This window comes from Talpa occidentalis, unplaced genomic scaffold, assembly GCF_014898055.3.
Source record: "Talpa occidentalis isolate TD23 unplaced genomic scaffold, MPIMG_talOcc4v2.1, whole genome shotgun sequence".
NCBI lineage: Eukaryota > Metazoa > Chordata > Mammalia > Eulipotyphla > Talpidae > Talpa > Talpa occidentalis.
The window spans coordinates 122,222,872-122,242,629 of record NW_026555331.1 but is presented as its reverse complement, the minus strand read 5'-3'; the positions used below and the strand labels follow the sequence as shown (position 1 = coordinate 122,242,629).

At 44.9% G+C, this 19,758-nt stretch overlaps 1 protein-coding gene across 1 annotated transcript in view; it reads right to left on the bottom strand.

The window, feature by feature from the left end:
- Positions 1–19,758, bottom strand: part of CDHR3 (cadherin related family member 3) — a 131,687-nt gene that overhangs the window by 29,614 nt on the left and 82,315 nt on the right. Inside the window, exons 5-9 of the mRNA XM_037511462.2 lie at positions 17,673–17,838; positions 13,599–13,696; positions 7,516–7,610; positions 6,661–6,765; positions 1,631–1,779 (exon numbers count right to left, since the gene is read on the bottom strand). Of these exons, the coding sequence (XP_037367359.1) occupies positions 1,631–1,779; positions 6,661–6,765; positions 7,516–7,610; positions 13,599–13,696; positions 17,673–17,838 (613 nt within the window). The remainder of the gene's footprint in view (positions 1–1,630; positions 1,780–6,660; positions 6,766–7,515; positions 7,611–13,598; positions 13,697–17,672; positions 17,839–19,758) is intronic.

Here is a 19,758-nt window from a genome sequence, read left to right as displayed (position 1 = left end):
TCTTAAAAAAAAATCATGGAAGTTCTTGTACTATACATTGATTAGAGTGTTTGGCCTGACCTTTCTAGAATTTTCCACCACAACTTTCAGGGTTGGGTCCCTGGCAGCAGCCCTTGTCATTAGCTGAATGGATTGTAGTCAGTTTACCCCATCTTGACCCACTGGGCTCTCTCACCGGGGAGTGTAACAGCAGAGCTCCCACAGGCAAGGTTGAAGTCATTGGAGCAGTGCTAGTTCCCCACCATGAGAACAGCCCTAACTGCTCTACCCCTTCTCATGAGATACCAGTAGCCTGTTGGTAGGTATCTGCTACCTTTTATTTTCCTCTTGGTTTAGCTTGTCTTGGTTTCTGTAATGTGCAACCAAAAAGTCTTAGTCAATTTGCTCCCCAAAACCCACTGTATTTGTTAAAATTTCAATTTGCAATACTGGAGTGAAGAGAATTCCAAACCATGGCTGTCCACCCCTACCCTATCAGCTGGGTGGGTCCTCAATGACAAAGCACTAGGAAGTTTTCAGAGGCAGAGCATCATGACTGCCTTTGCCTAACCCTCTTGGGAAGAGGTGTCCTTTACCTGAAAGCCTATGGGGCCAATAACATGCTGTCTTTCAGGGACTGCCCAAGGCTAGACCCCACTCAAGCACTGTGTAGGGCGAAGTCCTCTTTGGTGAAATGATAGAGAATTACGAGATGGTACAGTCTAGGAGAGAAGAGGGCAGGTTCTGGAGTTGACTGGCTCCAGTTAAGTAACTTTGCTTCATAACCTCTGAATTGTAAGACCTTTGATAAGTCACTTACCCTGTCGAATTTCTCTCCAAGCCTCAGTTTCCTCATCTGCACAGTGTGAATTATGGTAGTTCATTGGGTTGCTGTGCTAAGTTTAGAGGGAATGCATGTGAGCCATTGAGCATAGTGCCCCACCTATACTGAAAACCTAATAAGATGTGATTATGATAGGAAGGAGAAACTCTCCTTCCCTACACTGTGATACTCAGATGGAAAGATAACACCCAGCAATCCAGCAGATTGATCTAGATCAATGCTCTTCAGAACCATAACCACTAACCATATGAGGCTATTAACTCTTGAAATATGGCAGATCTGAATTTAAATGTGCAGTAAGTACAAAATACACAACCTTGAAAATGTACAAAAAATGTAAAATATCTCATTAATAAATGTTGATTACAGGGTAATATAATTTTGGGGTATGTTGGGTTCAATAAAGTGCCTTATTAAAATTAATTTCACCTGTTTCTACTTTGTAAAAACTTAGCTACTAGAGACTTTAAAATCACATATGTGACTGCATTCTATTTCTACTAGACAGTACACTCTGCAGAAGACTTGGGATGCCCTCAGAACAGTGAACTCATCCATCCTTACATACCCATCTGCTTTAAAGGCAAAGGATGATACAGCTGTCCACACTGGAACCTGGTCAGTATGCCCAATCCCCATGCCAGCTGCTTTTAATATGACTATTTCCCTGGGAACTACAATGCTCCAGGCAGAAGGGCATGCCCAGACCATGAAACTATTAAAATATTTGTAAAGCAGTCTAAATGAATTAAAGGATGCACATAAAGGGTGTGTGTGTGTGTGTGTGTGTGTGTGTGAGTGACTTACTCTGATTGATCATGAAGTATCTGTTAACAGTAGTGATGCTGTAGAGGAGGATGTTGGTAAAAGCTTTATCATCCGGGTCCTCAGCTGTGATATTGGCTACAATGGTTCCTGGACTCAGCTCCTCGGGAATCTTGTACACGCGCTTTGGGCTGGAACAGAAATACAGCAGACACAGCTAATTTTCGTGGGCACATGAGGGTGGAGTCTGGGAGGTAGGTATTTTGGTTAGTGCTAAATATAGCTCTGAACTGTCGAAGTTACAACATGCTGGGAGAGAGAACTCCTCAGTTCAAAGGAGGGGTGACTGGATTCTGTATTTCCAAAAATCACATCCCTGTGGTTGCAAAGAGAGTGCCTTGCCATTACTGCAACAATTTACATTGACCACTGGCTCTGACTCCATGCACACCGATACCATTTCAGGTCAGCTGTGGCATGAACATCTTTTAAAATAAGGAAAGCTGACCTATGTAGCCCTCTTCTCTCCTCCCAATACTTTTGTGAAAGTTCCCAGAGTTATTTTAAAAATCCATCTGGACACAATGTCCAGGACTATAGATTCTTGATCACTATCCCTTGACCACCACCAGACCTAGATAAATTGCATTTATTCTAGTGCCTCTGCTCACTTTTCCTTCCTTCTCCTCTTTCTGGCCTGAGAATGCACAATTTATGTGCAGAAATTGTGCACCTTCCCACATTGCATTATCATAGGTCAACACCTAAATGGAGAAATCTCCCCTTTGGCAAAAGCCACAGTCAGCACACTGTCCTCCAAGGAGGGCTTCCCTCAAGGTGACTCCAAGTCACCAGCTTGCCCATCTTTCTCAGACCTCCTCTGCCTTTGGAAAAGGCTGATAATAAGAGATAGTTGCAAAGTTTTAACTACATAATTTGGGTAAATTGAGTAATTGTGAATGTACCAAGGAGACTAATTGTTTAAAATAACTGCAGGAAATCCTTTTGCTAAGGTTATCAGTGGGACAAGTAGTCACCTTGAATCTACCAGTTTCTAAGTTTGGATTTTTAAAAAAAGATGTATCTATTTATACATACAAGAGCTGGGGTGTAGGCCAGAGGTGCAGGAGGGGGGCTGGTGAGGGGATTCACCAGAGACAGAGTAGGGAGCAGAACAGGCAAATTGATCGAAGTACACTGCTGAGGGGAGCAGTGGGTGAGACAGAAAGGTCTGCTGCGCCACGTGGGCAGCTACCCGGCTGGCTGGGAATCCAACTTGTACTGCAGAGGCTGCGGACAGCTTCACAGTGCTATGCCCAACCCCTTGCACCACCAGGGAGATCCCTAAGTTTGGATTTTTCAAGATGGGATCTGCTTTAAGAGGGATTACTATACCATAAATCTAAATGACTATATTTAACGCATGAGTTCAGAATACTTTTACAACCAGGAATGCTTTGCATCATCCCTGTAGGGCAGGTAGGGCCAGAAGAAGGAAGAGGGAACCTCTGAGTAGAACCAGAGTCCCTGGTTCCAGGACCTCCTCCCTGACTCCCCAGTCTGGCCCCATTCATGATGTGGTCTGCCTGTAGGTGCATCCCATTGTTGGGGGGCAGTCATTTTGGTGATGCAACAGGCTACCCTAATGCTCTATGTCTCTTCCCACCAAGCATCTCACTGAATTGGCAGTGAATCCATTTATCAACCTGACACACCTCTCCTAGGGGAATCTGTGCTGCTGGCCACTGATGGGTCCAGGAAGAGAAAAGTGGGCAGGGCAAAGGAGGCAGGGGTGGCAAGAGCCAAAGCAGAGCCATAGGAGAAAGGGAGCGGCTCCTAAGGCTGAACTAAGCCCTTATGTCCATGGGTAAAAGGTCCTGTTCTAGCAGGTTATATTATTTCTTTGGTTACTTTCAGTGGGTTCTGTTACCTTCCAACAAAGAGAGCACTAACATGCCCATGCCACCTTCAGGACTGCCCTTGCTACTCCAGGTGTGGTCACTACATTTCTAACAGGTTCCCTGGATGTTGAATCTGAATGCAGAACTCAGATCCACTCCAGAATCAGGATCTGCATTTTCACAAGATGTCAGGGGATTTGTATGTACTTTAAAGTTTGAGAGCTATTCTAAGGAATCCTTCTAAGGCAGTGGTTCTCAGCTGGGGACGATTATGTCCTGGAGACATTTTTGGCTCTCACTGCCAGGGGAGGAGTTATTGTTGGCATCTAAAGGCCAGAGCTGCTACTAAACACTCTACAATGCACACAAAAGCCCTCCCCCACCCAACACAAGGAAGCATCCCACTCAAATGTCAGTAGTGCAGCTGTTGAAGGCACCTGCTCTGCAGGCTCACCCACTCTTATCACCTGTATACTCCAGGAAATCAGGTCCCCAGGAAGGGGATGGGCAAGCTATTGGCGTAAAATAGTCCTTCCTCGGCTGACCTGATATCAAATGTGACAGATGGTAAAATATTTGACTTATTTTGTTTGGAGATCCAAAACCAAGTGTGTATAAAATAACATTCAGAATAAAGGACAGTTAAGACCCATTCAAAGCAAGGTCTCCCTGGTGGCCTAGGAGTTATGCTTCAGCGCTATCATCTCTGTGACCTGAGTTCAATCCCTGGCCAGGGAGCTGACCCACATGGCACAGCAGACCTCTCCTGTCTCGCCCACTGCTCCCCTCAGCAGTGTATTTCAGTAGATCCTCCTGTTCTGCTCCCCACTCTGTCTCTGGTGAATCCTCTGACCTACACTCCAGTTCTTCTACACAAAAAATGTATGTGTATATATTTTTAAATTCTACTTTAAAAAAACAAAAGATCTATTCAAAGCACAATGAAGCCAAGGGCTGTACAACCACTCCAAGAGTGTAAAGCTTTAATACCACTTACATGACTCCACCCTTCTCCCCGTGACACAAGGTCACAGAGCCTGGGTGAGAAGTAGACAAGGACCAGTGGCCACACTCAGGGGAAAGGGTGTGAATCTTGGGCGACTGTTCAGAAAGTGCATAAGGTTTGTCTACACTTCCAGGTGCCAAGCTGAAAAGGATGGTGAGGAAATACAAAATAAATGGGCAAGAGGAGTGCAAGACCTCTCTGCCCAGCACTAAAATAAGTGCCCTGCAAAAACAGCAAGCACTATGACTGCAGACAGTGAGGCAGGTACTTTTATAAGAAAAGCTCAGTTTTAACAATATCAGAATCCTAGATGTGGACACATCAAGTCCACAAAGCACTCAGATGTTTGTCACGACCAGGGATAAAATGATGAGACATTTGCAACAACAGAAATAATTGCTTTGGTTATATTAATTGTAGGAGCTGAACAAATAGCAAAAAGAGAGCTGTTTCTACATCTTATTTAGTTCAAGTTCAGTATAACTGAGTCAGTTTGAGTCTCCAATTTTGCCAGTCCTGAATTAAATAACTTCTGGTTAGCCTTAGCACTGGTTTGGGGGAGGAGGATCATGGTTCAAGGGAACCACAAAAGCCCTGTTTAAAAACAAAGACATTTTCAAATAGTGGGTGAGTGAGGGACTAGGCTGACTCTAATTGGGCAGCCTCGGCAAAATCAGGGCAGCCATCCTGCCCCACGCCCTCCTTCTAGTCTAAGCCCAGGCTCTTGCAGACCCATCCCTACCAATATCCACGGAACACAGAATAAGGTCAACTGGTTTTTAAAAATGGTTAGACCATCACAAAGGTCATTCCCTGTGGGATGAGCCTAACAGGCTTATTTCTCAAACCAATAATGAGAACCAGAGTTCCAGACCTACCTCTGGGGACTCCAACAACTGGCCAGGGTCATGTTCTTTCTCTGTTGAGGTCAGTAGCTTTATTTTAGAAGATTTAGTCTAAACCGGCTATGCTCCCAAGTTATGTTCCTTGGGAGAACTTATTTTTCTCTTTTCAATCCCATAAACCTGCTTCCAGCCTCACAAACAGAGGGTGGAGGTTGGGAGGACTTTGCATCAACTCCAGCGCCACAACCATCACCTTCCTTTGGGGATTACTAATGAGTCTGCAGTGCTGTGCAGGCCAATACTTGAGTCTGAATCCAGGCTGGGATGTCACAACTATTTATAAACTGCCTGGACCGTACTCCTGCAGGGATCCATCAGCAGAAATGCACAGGTTCTGCTCAGAAGGATGACGCAGTGCATTTCTCCACACTGACACACACAATGATAGTGTGCTTTGCCCAACGGCACCAGGTTAGTCTGGGAATGTGGTGGCCTCAACACCTCCCAATCTCTGAGTACTTTGGCAAGCATTCTGTGTAGTTTTTTGTTGGTGATAGAGCCTCCTGAGCTGAATTTATTTGCAGCCATTAATGCAGCTAACCCCCAGGTAGGCGATTTTACCAGTTTCCTTGTAGCTGGCTTCTAAGCCCCCTCAGTGACTGGAGCAGGCAGTGAGTCAGTGAGCCAAGCTGTTTGCAGGGTTATTTGCTAAATCAAGACCTCACTGTCCCCTCCAAAGTCCCTATCTTTGATAGGCTCAGGTTTCCCCTTTGTGCCCGGGCTGCTGCCAGGCCCACTCCCACCAGGTTGACTTTTGTTCCTCACCTCTGCTGGGCATATGAGCTTCCATATGCAACCAGGTGGCTCTTTTCTGGATCCACCACACCAGGAAGACACTTTAGGCACCTGGCGGTGGGCAGCCCCTTAGGCACCAAGAAAAGTGCTAGCTCAGAGTAAGGCTGATAATAGAAGTGCTTTATGGAGTCTTGACTAATGAAGTGTGCACTAGAAATCTACTCTTGCTGTTGAACACCTTATTATAGAAGCATCTGCCTTCTATTTACCTTCCATGCAAGCTGCACACTGGGGTATCAGCTCACACCCCTTCCCACCACATCCACAATCTCATCATGCATGTGAATATGGGGGTGCAGTAGGCATGGGGAGCCAGAGTTGGGGATGGAAGTCCAGAGATCCAGATAAAGAGCACTGAAAATCTCAGGTCTCTTGCCTCTGCTCCAGGTCATCCCTCTGCCTTGTACTAAAAGTGTCTGAGAGCTCAGTCACCTAAGAGAGGGGTGCATGGCTGAGGGCACCTACCTGGTAAAGCGAGGGGTTTCATCATTGATGTTCACGATGTGCACCTGGAGTTCTGTGGCGGCTTTGAGCCCTAGGCTATCTCTCACTTCCATGAGGAGACAGTAACTGTGAGGAAACATCCCAAGTGAGAGAATCAAAGCAGGGTAGGTGGAAGGAGGAAAGAGTCTGTCCCATTTCTGGTCACCCCCATCCTTTACTCTGTGGAGTCACACTTGCTTTTCCACTCTCCTTTCCCCACCTCTCAAAACCCACTCCTCTACTTTTCAACCTAGAGTTATTTTCTAGATACCATCTAATGGAGTGCAGTTCATGCCTGCTATGTATTGCTCTATCTCTGCTGTTCCTACCAGGACCCCCGTTATTACACCCCTGTGAGGAAACCGAGGCTCCTGTAGTGTAAGTAATGAGCCCTGGTTCTCATAGGAGCCAAACCTGTGTTGACAACAAGCCTTATGCTTTGTCACCCAGACATCTGGCCTCTCCTCATGTGGGTTCCTCAGAGACCTGTTCGCCTGCACCCTGCTGCTTTAATGTTGGCGTCAGCTCTGAAGGCTGCCTCTCCAAGCCAGGTTGGCATCTGAGGCAATCCTCTACATGCTCTGAGAGCCCTCCCTCACACCTCTGCTCTTGTTATCTGTGGAAATGAAGATTTTTGGACAGCAAAGGAGGTCTTCCAGATAATTGTCTTATTCCCTATTCCTCTTTGGAGGAAATCTACTCCCTAAATTCAGCAATATGGAAGCCAACAATTCATGGCTTCCCCAGCTGCCTCAGGATGCACCATACCTACTCCTTTATGTTGTCCTTGACCCTCAGATAAACTATACGTCAAGCAAGTTCATTAGCAAAGGCTACCTTCTGTGTCCTGCTTCAAAGTCAAATTCCATTGTGGAGATAAGGGTGCCATTAGCAGATAATCTGAAGCTCTTCGGGGGAGAAATTAGGAAATACTAAAAAAATGAGGAAAAAAAAAGGAATGTAACTAAGCACACCTATGAAGGCAAGATGAGTTTGTTCAGTTCACATTTTATATTCTCAACACATGAAACATGCTTGATGCATGAGAATGAGGCCAAAATTGGCAGTTCTTAGACTTCCTGGATCTTGAATCAAGAAACTTCTGGATCTGTTGATCTGAGGCCCTGACCCTGTTTGGCTAATCCCGAGAAGGTGATCATCAGACCTGCTGCAATTATAAACCCCCTCCTTAGGCATCCTCCTTCTGAGGCCAATCTCCCCCTCCTGTCACTATTTTCTCACTTCTACTTCCCAGACAACTTCTGGCTTTGATTCTATCTTGACTTTAATCAAGACACACAGCTACTATACATTAGTAATAGGATGATACTAAAGTAAATAAGATCTGGTCTCTATCCTTAAAAGAACTTAAGATATAGTGGGTGCAATGTGTTCCTAAATATCATTCATTAAAATGATGTAAAGGAAAAGCAGGGAATGACATGGAATGCATGTCAGAGAGTAAGACATAGCAGGGACTCAGGACCATGTTGAAAACTTGTGGGTTCTTATGAACTGGCTACTAGCTGGCACTCATGGGCAATTGTGACCTACTTGCTATCTGTAAATCACAGCAGAACATTCCTTGACTACCTATGGAGTATAGCCCGTATCATGAGGCAGGCCTGGGGACGCCTAGCCTGCTGTTGACCTGATTACATGACTATCTCCATAGTGGTCTTGGGATAACTCTGTCTGTGATAACATCATATACTTTGCTGACACAAATGCCTTTTGACATATGGTCGCGATGTCCCCTTCCCTGTCCCTTGTGAAACTGTCCCTCATTCCTATCCCACCCTCTATACCTTATTCCTCTTACCATTGTTGCATGATCAGCTTTTACTAGCCTGTATGATTTCAATAAATGGTGCAAGAACTTTTGCTCAAGCAGCAGAGTCTTGCCTTGCAAACCTGTTCCATGAATGCTGTGTCTCTCATTGCATTCCTGTCACAACAAAAACTGATTGGGGGATATAGAAAATCTGCTATTAAATCTGGTCTCAGGTTGTGACTACCGGTTAAGTCTTCCCAGGTCTTGACAACTCAGAGTCTTCCTCCTTGGCTCCCAGTCCCAGACCAGCTTTTGATGGCCCCTTGCCCAGGACCACTTGCTTGGACAGGAGCACATAGGCTAATCTACACAGCGCACGAAGGGCCAGTCCATAAGAGGACCAGCCCTGGGGCCTCCACGGGTGTGCATTAAGATTGCTTCCTTACTCCCATGAATCAATGAAGCAGGTGAAGGCTTTGGATCAGAAGAGCTGGGTTCAAGTTCTGGTTCTCAGCATAGGATCTGGGACAAGTTCCATCCTTGCCTGTAATTTAGAGATGATATCACCAACTACTCCTCCTTGTTACTGTGAGGATTAAATGATAATGCATGCTGTAAAGTGTGAAGGGCTACAGCAACTCTAGAGGCTTCCATGTTCATATACATTTGTTCCAAAGGACTCTGAGGTTAGAAGGTTTCATTATTTCCCGCTAGGATGAGGGATGGCCTATCATCGTGGCCTCAGATCTTTGGATCAGATAATCGGTGGAGGTTTTGCAACCAGAGCCACAATTCCTGAAGTCTAGAATCAAAGGAAATGCCAACCAAGGTTTGCAACCCAGACATTTGCTATGTTATGAGCACAGCTGAGCTGCCTATAGAAGAGAAAGTACACAGAAAATAGATCAAAGGTCTCCTTTGGGGCCAATATAAGGTTTTAAAACCATTTTATAGTTCTTACTTCCCATTTATTTCTAATAACATTTTTTGAGATGTAATGAACATATTTTTATACCAAAATTGGGAAAGACAGAAAAGTATAAAAAAGAAACTCAGTATTAGTCACCTGTAAAAGCTTATCATTTTCATGAATAACCTTCTGCTCTTTTCTTTAAAAATACCCTCCCCCAAAACTGAGATGTTCTAATCAAAATGATAATGTCTTGCTCATCTCATTTATAGTTTAAACATTTCCTCATATTCTTAAATCTAATTTTACAACCTGGTGGTTAATGATGGTCCAACATTCTACTTTCGGGATTTATTTTACTAAGTCTTTCTTAGTAAGTCTACCCACTTGTAAGAGGAAAAACTTGGGCAATACCAAGAAACATTCTTTACCCAATCTCCCAAATTTTATAAGTGCCTTGGCAATACGTGAAGGCATGTTTAAATTCCAAGTCCCCACCAAATCTCCAGCTCACTGCCTGGACGGCAGGGCTAGGCCTGCAGGTGCCTGTAGGGGGAGCAGCTCTGAGTCTTTGGGCAGTCTTCTTGGCAGAAATCCTCATGTATCCTTCCATCCCAGGCCTATGTGGGATATCATGAAATGGCAGGTTTTGGAGACCCATGAGGATCATTTACTGCATGCAGCTTAGTTGGTTGCCTTTCCACATGTGTTCTGAAATGCTTACTTCTATGAGATGGGCCTCAAGTTCTGGTTGATCCCAACCAGCACAAGGTCTTGGGATATGGAGATGACAGATAAGCCTGCTCTCCAAAAGCTTATGGTCAACTAAAGGGATGTACAAAGATGTGGGTGAGGTGTTCCATGAGGGATAAATATAGGACATGATGGAATAGGGAAGGAAGGACTCTTAGACCTATCTGGAATATGAGTCAAGAACAGGGGGCACTGAGTTCAGAGTGGTAGCTCTGGAGCCAGACTGCCAAAGATGAATATTGGTTCCACCTTTCCAGTTGTGAGAGTTTGTTCAACAAAGAGTAATAATAATAGGGTAAACCTGTGGGTTATCATGTGAAGTCTAGAACAGTGCCTAGCACATGGTAGACTCTCAACACATGTTAACTAGTACCATCTGGTTAGAATGTAAGACCCATGAGGTAAAGGACTTCATTTGATTCACTGCTATATTCTAGTGCCTAATACATAATAGATGCTCAGTAACTGTTAATGTTACAGATTGAAGTTCACTTCTTCTTCATTTCCTACCTGAGCAAAACCAGCATTCTCACCCTAAGGAAACATAAAAACAAAACAAAAAAGCACCAATAACAACAAAACATCTTGCCAAATACCTTTTTAAAACTGTTTTAGTTTGGTAATGCTAGACTTGGTTGTGAAATATTCTGTTCTGCCTAGAATCTCAGCAAGAAGAAAAGACAAAGGGCAGCAGATTAAAAAGGTGAAGAAGAGTAGAAATAGGAATATGGGAATTTTCTTTTAATTTCCACTAAGAGGTTGATTTACTGGAATCCTGACTTTTTTCTTTTAGCACTGGACTAATTTCCTTTATCCCTGAACCTGCGAGCTCATGTTAATGGGAATTACAGTTTTGTACTTAGAAAGGAGATAATATCCATAGACTAAAAATATTGTGTCATGTGGCCATTTGCCAGCGACTCAGTAAAGCTTTCTGTAAAACCTGGCATTCTCTCCCCTTTTTAAAGGCTTGTTTAATCAAAGCTGCTCCCTTGATATTCATTCTTGGAAAACAGAAATTAAATAGAATGAAAAGCAACTGCAGCCCCTCTCTGCTCCAGTACTGGCTAAGAAAAGTCCTGAGTAATCAGATCAATTCGGTTAACAAATGCGTGTCAGACAAGCTCTCCAGTTTCCCTGCTGGGAATATTCCTTTACCGCCACCCCAGGTTTCTCCATTTGCAGCCCCTTGGCAGCTATGCAGTCCATGGCAGCTTGCTCATGGACACAAAAGCTTCAGCGTGAAAGACAACGAGCCTGTGCTCCCTGCCCCCTTCACCCTTTCTCTTGCCACTGGGATAGGCAGAAAGGAGGTGAGAAGGAGCCAGCCCAGTTTCCAGAAATGTCAGGCTCCCTGGGGATGGCCCACCACCTCCCGCAGTTCCTTCTCTGCAGTTGGAGTCACAGGCTGATGAATAACGAGCCAACCTGCACGGGTCTGCAGCCATCAGTGGCTTTCAGGCCTGTGATGGAATCTGGCAGCAAGAATTCAGTCTCAGATCAGAGCAGTTCTGGGAAGTTTCCAGGCCACCCAGCCAACATTCAGGAGGGAGGGAAGGCCCCTCATTCCTCTCTTACCCGGGAGTGCCTCTGAGTATGGCCCCCAGACCCACCCAGAAGGACGACCACAGAGGACATCATCTTCCAACCTGGCCAGAGCCAAGTTACAGATGCAGTGCCACATTCCTGCTATATTTCTTTCAATTTAAACAGAATGCTTTCTAAAAGCTTCATTTCCTCTTTTTTTTCCTATTCTACCCAATCCCAGCTCAGAGGTGAGGAGCTGAGGGGGAGGGAAGTAAGTGGGAAGAAGGAAAGAAGTTACCATAAAATATCAGCTATTGCATGCCCTGAACTTGGCTTTGCTTGTGGTGTGCTATTGTGAGGGTGAACTAAGTGGGTTAAAAGCATTTGAATGTTTTTAAGAAGAGTCGCATTTATAAATGCAAAATGCTAGAGATGTGTAATCCTTCACTGATGAAGCTGCAGGTCCTATCCCCTCAAATTTTGTCTTTTTCTATGATCAGCCTTGGTAGGTGCTGGGTCCTATTCTTTGATTCAGGCTTCACTAATCTCAAGGACAATGACTCCCCATCTATTCAAGAAAGTGTCTCTCTTAACATATGAACAGTTTCCAGTGGTGATGTGCTTGAAGTGGGAATTGTCCAAAATGCTTTTTCCTTTCATGAGCATTTTAATAAGAACTTGAAAGCATTTTGCAAAGACTTCCAGTGGTGACTTCTGAGTTGAGAGGTGGGGCAAATGCCTGGGGGTGGGGGTGGGGTGGGGATACCAAATGGGGGGAGGGGAGTGCAGGATACAGGAAAGGTGCTGCCACTCAGGAAAGAAATGGGACAGGACACCAAAAACAGAATTTGCCAGAACAGCTTAGAAGGGGTTGAGCAGGAGTTGGGTCAGAATACCTGGGATCTCACTGGCGTTTCCTGGCCCAAACCAGGGCCTCTGTTCCTTCTGTAATTGAAGGGGGCTGCTCAAAGGACATGAAAAGACCCACCCAGCCAGAAGTCTTGCTAAGGCCAGGCTTGGCTTCCCAGGAGACTGAAAGGCACAACTAGCTGCCGCTTCTCAGAACCAGGAGCCAAACAGAGGCAGGGTGAGAATTACTCCCCCTGTTGCTCTCTTGGTAACCCAGCTAGTAGCAAGGTTATTGCTCTTTTAATTTAATCCTTTGTCTGCCTTGGTGAAGACAAAGCACATTTCACTTTATGCAAAAGTCCTTCCCTCATGGAAAGGCCAAGAGAAAGCCCCTAATGGAGGAATTGCTGCGCTAGATCACTTTGCCTCCAGCTGCGAAACTGATTAACGTCCTGAGAGTCTCCAAGGAGGCTTTGCTGCAGTCACGGTGGCCATTTCCAAGCAGAGGGGGAGAAGGGAGTGTGGGAGTTGGGGGGTGTCTCACAGAGCCTCCTTCAGGGGTGGAGAAAGAGCAGAAAGAAGGCGGCCAGAGAAGAAATGTCAGCAAAAATAATTGTTCACATACAGACCCTCCTGTGCCTCTTTATATTCTGAGCCCACTATTAACACATGCCTCTGCACATGCTCCAACCACACCCCATCACAACACAGAAGGTGCACTGGGAGGGGGAGCTAATGCTAGACCCAAACCTGGGCTCAACACAGTAGCCATCAGCCATGGGCACCTGTGACTACTGAGCATGTGCAATTTCAATGTCAGGCATGTGCTAACTGGTTCTATATGATTTTCTAATACAACCCACTCTCCTCCGACTTTTCTTCCATTTCACAGATGAAGAAATGGAAACTCAGAGAGGTTAAAAATGGGTCCAAGATCACAAAAGCTTAGGTCTCTGTCTCCAGAGCTGCCAGACCATTCTAACTTCCCCTGTATCCCATGTTTTGGGAGTGGACAGTGTATTTCTCCCATTGCCACTGCCAAACCCAGACTCTAGGCTCCTATGTCAAAGTGAGCAAGCCCTTACAGAGTTTAACCAGCAGACTTACACTGAGGGGTATGTTTTGGCTTGTGTCTTCTGGATCCAGGGCCTCAAGCTGGTAAATGAACCCAGGTTTTGTTCCTTCTACTATGTAGAGTTCTAGACCTATACCAGCATCCAAGATGGAATAAGAAACATTTTATTAGATAAATCAAATAAAGAATTCTAATACCAGGGCAAACACATGTTACCAAAGAGGACCAGACAGTCTGGCACAGAGGGAAAGAAGTAGTAGTAATAAACCCATGGCTAAGACCACTGGTCAAGTTGCATGAGTGGCCAAGTCAGTATCAAACCTTCATCTCCTTGAGAGATGACCTGGGATACTGTGGTTTGTAGAGAAAAGGGAAGTGATGAGGGCAGAGAGTTGGGAGGTTGTGAGTTGCTGTGTCCTTAGTGTGTAGATCAGTGCATGGTACATAGTGAGAATGCAATAAATAATTTATTTATCCGGGGGGCGGGGGGGGGGAACTACATTGCAAGTCTCCTCCATGTTCCAGATTCACTCAAATGTGCAAATTCTTCCTAATCCATGCAAGCTAACCCACTGAAGTACACTTAGCTTCTCAGCTGAAATGAGCAGCTGAATTGCGAGGCCTTAGAATGGAATAGGGAAGAGATGGAATAAGCATCTGGGTGGGCTGCGGGGGGTGGAGTGGTGTGTAGGGGGTGGCTTCAGAGGCTCAGGGAAGAGACAGAAAAAATTGATTTCATCTACTTCAGTTCTCAGCAGTCAAGGGGAAGGAGGAACAGGCAGTGCCACTTGGTACCACCAGGCCAGCAAAGGGACCATCACACTTGGCTGTGGCAGCCCTCTTTTGATAGACAACTGAGAATGTTCATATTAGCTCACTTGTTTTGAGAATCTGTGCTGAAGACTTAAACTGTTTTATCTTTTAATCCTCTTAACAACCCTATAAAGTAGGGATCTCCACTTCACAAATGAGGAAACAGGCTCAGAGAAGTTTCCAGTTTGTCTTGGCTAGTTAGTTCTAGAATCAAAATTTAAACCCAAGTTATTTTACACTTGAGCTTCAGCTTTCTTCATTTTTATGACTGCTCAGGTTTTCATTCAAAAAATTATTTATTGCATTCTCACTATGGACCATGCACTGTTCTACACACTGGGGACACAGCAACTCACAACAGACAGAATCCTGCTCTCATGGGCCTTACTTATGTTTTGGTGGGAAGACACACAGTAAATGAGTAAAACACATTAATGCTATTGAACAAGGTTATGGAGAAAAACCAAGGAAAAGAGTGTTGTGAGCTGGGTTACAATGTAAAACAGTGGTTAAGGAAGGTTCAACCATGTTTGAGTCAAGATTCTAAAAGAAATGAGGAGGACCTCCTTGGGTGCGCAAGGGGTTAAGCACAGCACTGTGAAGCTGTCTGCAGCCTCTGCAGCACGAATTTGATCCCCAGCCAGGGAGCTGACCCACATGGCGAAGCTGTCTCACCTGCTGCTCCCCTCAGCAGTGTATTTCGGTCAATCTGCCTGTTCCGTTCCCCATTCTGTCTCTGGTGAATCCTTTCACCCCCTGCATCTCTGACTTGTACTCCAATTCTTGTATGCATTAAAAAAAAAAAAAGGAAAAGAAATGAGGAGTCATAGAGATACAGGGGAAGGGACAGAGGAAACAGCAGAGGCAAAGATGTCACGTGGTGATGTAAGATCTGTCTGGGGTACTCCCAGAACTGAGGTGCTCACAGGTAGGCCAGAGAGGAGGCCAGGACCATGGGCACAAATGGAATGGGGGAAGAGTGTGGGAGGAGTTTGCAGTGTGGGTATGGACAGTATGGGTTAGCTAGATTTGATGGGGCTTTAAGGAGACTCTGTTCTCCTCTTGAGGGAGATGGGAAGTTCTTGTAGGGTTTTAAGCAGAGCTGTGCCTTGATTTAACTGATATTTAACAGTATCCTTCTGCCTACTATATGCAGGGGGCAAGGCAGAGCACGCAGGCCAGCTAGCTGGCATTGCAATAACCCCGGCGAGATATGAATAGTGCCTTACACCACAGTGATAGTGGTGGAAGCACTAGGGAGGGGTCGGATTGTGCATGGATTTAGAAGCTGGAGATACTTCTTAATAGATTTGATGTTGGGCATAACAGACAGAGAGAAGTCAAGGATGACTCCAAGGTTTTGACTCAATTGGAAAAAATGGAGTTGTCATTAACTAACATGGGAAAGACATAGAAGTAGATTTGGGTGGGATGATAGGGAGGAGGATGGAATGGGAGCCAAGAGTTTGGTTTGAGGGAAGTGTGAGATGTTGTATTCTGACACAATTCTAAAATATGAGGTTTTTCTCACACCACTAAACAATTCCCCCTTGCCATCCAGGTGTCCTACAATCCAACTCAACTTTATTTATTTATTTATTCATTCATTCATTTAATTTATTACAATAGGGTCTCAGTGTATCCAAAATGCTTTTAATTTCTTTTCTTTTCTTTCTTTCTTTTTTTTTTTTTTTTAAGATTTATTTATTTGTGCATACAGGAGCTGGGATGCATGCCAGAGGTGCGGGGGGGTAAGAGGATTCACCAGAGATAGACTAGGAAACAGAACAGGCAGACTGACCGAAGTACACTGCTGAGGGGAGCAGCGGGCGAGGCAGGAGATGTCTGCTGTGCCCATGTGATTTCTCTCTGGCAGGCTGGGGATTGAACTTGTGCTGCAGAGACTGCGGAAGCTTCATAGGTTGTGCCTCAACCTTTGCACCACCAGGGAGCCCCCCAGCTCAATTTCAACACTATCTGGAGATATCATCAGATCCTAGATTCTGAGGTTTAGGGCTCAGCCCCACAAGAGTGCTCCTACCACCTTCAGATGTCAATCGCAAGTCCAAGTTGGCACAATCAACTAGAGAGCTGAGCTTCCTAAAAATCCCTCTGTGGGGTCAACTGACTTGCTCAAGTGGCTAATAAAACTCAGGGAAACATTTTATGGACTAGCTTACTTATTTGTTATGAAAGGATATATAACACAACGACAAGCAGATGGGAGGGATGCATAGGGCAAGATTGGAGCTTCCATGCCTCTCCAAGAGTGCCTCTCTCCCCAAGTCTGCACGTGCTTCCAAACCCGGCTCTTCAAACCTCCTCCTTGGGGTTTTATGGAGGCTTCATTACATAGGCATGATTGATTAAATCATCACATCATTGGCCATTCAATCTCCAGCCCCTCTTCCCTCCTTGGAGGTAGGGGAGGGCTGTGAATGAGGAAAGGTTGGTGTAAAGGGTCCAACCCTCTTATCACTTTGTGGTTCTGCTGGAGACCAGTCTCCCTTCTTAGCTCATTGGGGGCATTCCACAAGTTGCCTCATTAACATAACAAAAGCCACATTGATCTCTCTCTTCACTAAGGGATAAAGACCAAGATACATATTTCTTAGTATAAATCACAATATCACTGACGTCCATTAGACATCCAAGTGGAGATGTTGGTTAAGACAGTTGGATAGTCAGGAGTTCAGGGGACAACATGGACAGATTGCATATGTGACAGTGGTCCCAATAGGCTATACTCTCTAGAAATGTAAAGGTATATCAACAACATCAGCAGAACAAAGAATCACCAAATGACACACTGCTTAGAATGTACCCCATTGTTATGTGATGCATGACAGTGTATGAATGGTACTCAAAGCCATGGACTTGAGATCACATACATGAGCCTTTATATTGTCCCTACTCTATAGCAGACTCCAATACATTCTGCCCTCCAAGGGTCAGCATCCACAGGGAGAAGGAAAAAGTCAGTCATGACCAGAATTCAATGATTAGCCTCTGATGGGATTCACTCAGGTTCCTCCAGAGTAGTCCACTGTGAGCCCAAGCCTCAGTTTCCTCCTCAGTACTGGGAGAGGCTCCAAAGAAACCATGGATAGTTGGGTATTATGATTGGGAATCCTGGACTGGAGGGCCTTTCATTTATTCCCTGCTCATTAAGCAGCTGTCTTTTCCAGGGAAACAGCTGCTTGTTTATTTACTCCTCTGTTTTGCTCATTCCCCTGGGGTCTTCCCAGATGACACGACCAGGCTGCATTGCACCCCCCTCCCCCACATCTTACCTTTTGCCAAGTTGCCTTGAAATTGAGGTGGCTCATTCACATCTGTCACCTGGACAGTGAGGACCTGCAAGTCAGTGACCCCGACATCGTCCTTAACATAAATCTGCAGCTCAAATATGTTTGGTCCTGTTTCAAAATCTAGTTGTTCCTTCCCAGTCGTGACAACCTAGAGCCAAATGCAAAATTTTTTTCCAACAATGTGAAAGAAGTTCCGCTTTGTATGCATACATTTTGCAAAGGGATTTTACTAGGAAGGAAGTAAGCAGCATCCTGGAAACCATCTCCCGCTCACTGTTAGAGGAACTGGTTGTTTTTCCTTAATTCTTCCAAAAAAGCCCCAGGATGCTTCACTAAAGGGACTCCAGCGTGTGATGCTGCTTTCTATATGAAAGGAAAATATTCAGGACACATCCTTTGACTGGAAAAAGAAAGCCTGAAAATTAAAAAGCCTATTGCTACTTGGGGTCGGCACCCAGACAAGTCCCTTATTTTCCTTACATATAGTTAAGTTTTCTTATCTTTAGGAATAAGATGCTGTACTTTTCTGGTATTGCGTTAAGTCATATCTTGACTAATCACCTCAAGCCTATTTTTCCAAGGCCACCTCCAAGAATAAACAAGAGAAGAGGGATGCATCTGCCTAAATAATGAACAACAGCTTGTTCAGTTTTTGGTAGTGCCTTGCCACACATTCTTTCACAGTTCAAGATTTGTTCTCTGTGCTATGAGTTTTGGAGATGAGAGACACCACAAACCAGGGCCAGACAGACATCACCACAATCTAGATGGTTGCCAGCAGGAACCCTGGTGGGAGGGCCCTGCTGAGGCTAACTAGAGACTGACCTGTGGCCTTTGACAACTGTGTGCACATCCTTGCTGCCAACTTAGCCCATGGAGCTCCCAAAAGGCCAAGAGCCCTTGGAGACATCAAGGATTAAATCTCATAAATGCCCAATTATGCTAATAAAATATTTTGGTTATTAATGGGCTGGGGTCAGGCCATTTGGTATCCTGAAAAGAGAGCACTTAGCTCTGATCTCATCTCCACTGCTGAATTTCTGTGTGACTTTAGGACTATCACTTTATCTTTCCTTATTTTATTGCACTGATAATAATCAGGTAACTTATCCTTGCCCTAGTTAAACAACTGGATTATAAAACAAAGTATTAGTACAAAAGTTAGATAAGGAAACTGTGGAAAATCAGGGTCAAAAAAAGTTTATTGGGAGCTGTGTTTAGTCAAGGAAGGCTTCATGGAGGAGGTGGTGGGAATTATGTTTGACTTTGCAAGATCTAGATTGGTTAAGAGTAGAGAAGACAGCCACAGTTGTGAACGAATGCTCACAGAGATTGAATAACATGTAGCGGAGGGTTGAGAGTGAAAAGGTCCTGGTCTCCACTCATGAACAGGTCAACCTGGTATCCACATACCTGTCCCTATGCTTGCTACAGGATAGGTAAGAGGCAGTAAGATATAGGGGTTAACAGCATAGATTCTGGGCCTCCCTTATAGCACAAGTGGTTAAGACACAACCCATGAAGCTATCCACAGCCTTTGCAACACAAATTTGATCCCTGGCCCCCCAGGGAGCTACCCACATGGCGTGGCAGACCTCTACTGCCTTGCCTGCTGCTCCCCTCACCAGTTGTTTCAGTCAATCTGCCTGTTCTCTTCCCCACTCTGTCTCTGGTGAATCTTCTCACCCCCCCTACACCTCTGTCCTGTACCCCAGTTCTTGTATGAATAAATTAAAAAATCTTAAAAAAAAAAAGAGCATAGATTCTGAAGTCAAAATGACCATCTTCAAGGCCCAGCCTTTCTATTAACTTTTCCATGCCTCAACTTCCATATCTATAAAATGGGAATAATGACCACATCTCCTTTACAGGGTTGTTGTGAGGATAAAATGAGCTAATCCATGGAATAGTTAGACCACTGTCTGGCACTGAACGAGCACTTAGCACATGCTGACTTTCATTGTCATTAAGCAGTCATAACTATTTAGTGAATGCATATCCACCAGCCAGGTCCTTCAATCAAGATCACTGCTCTGGCTCCTGATTTATATCCTTGTTTCCTGCTAAG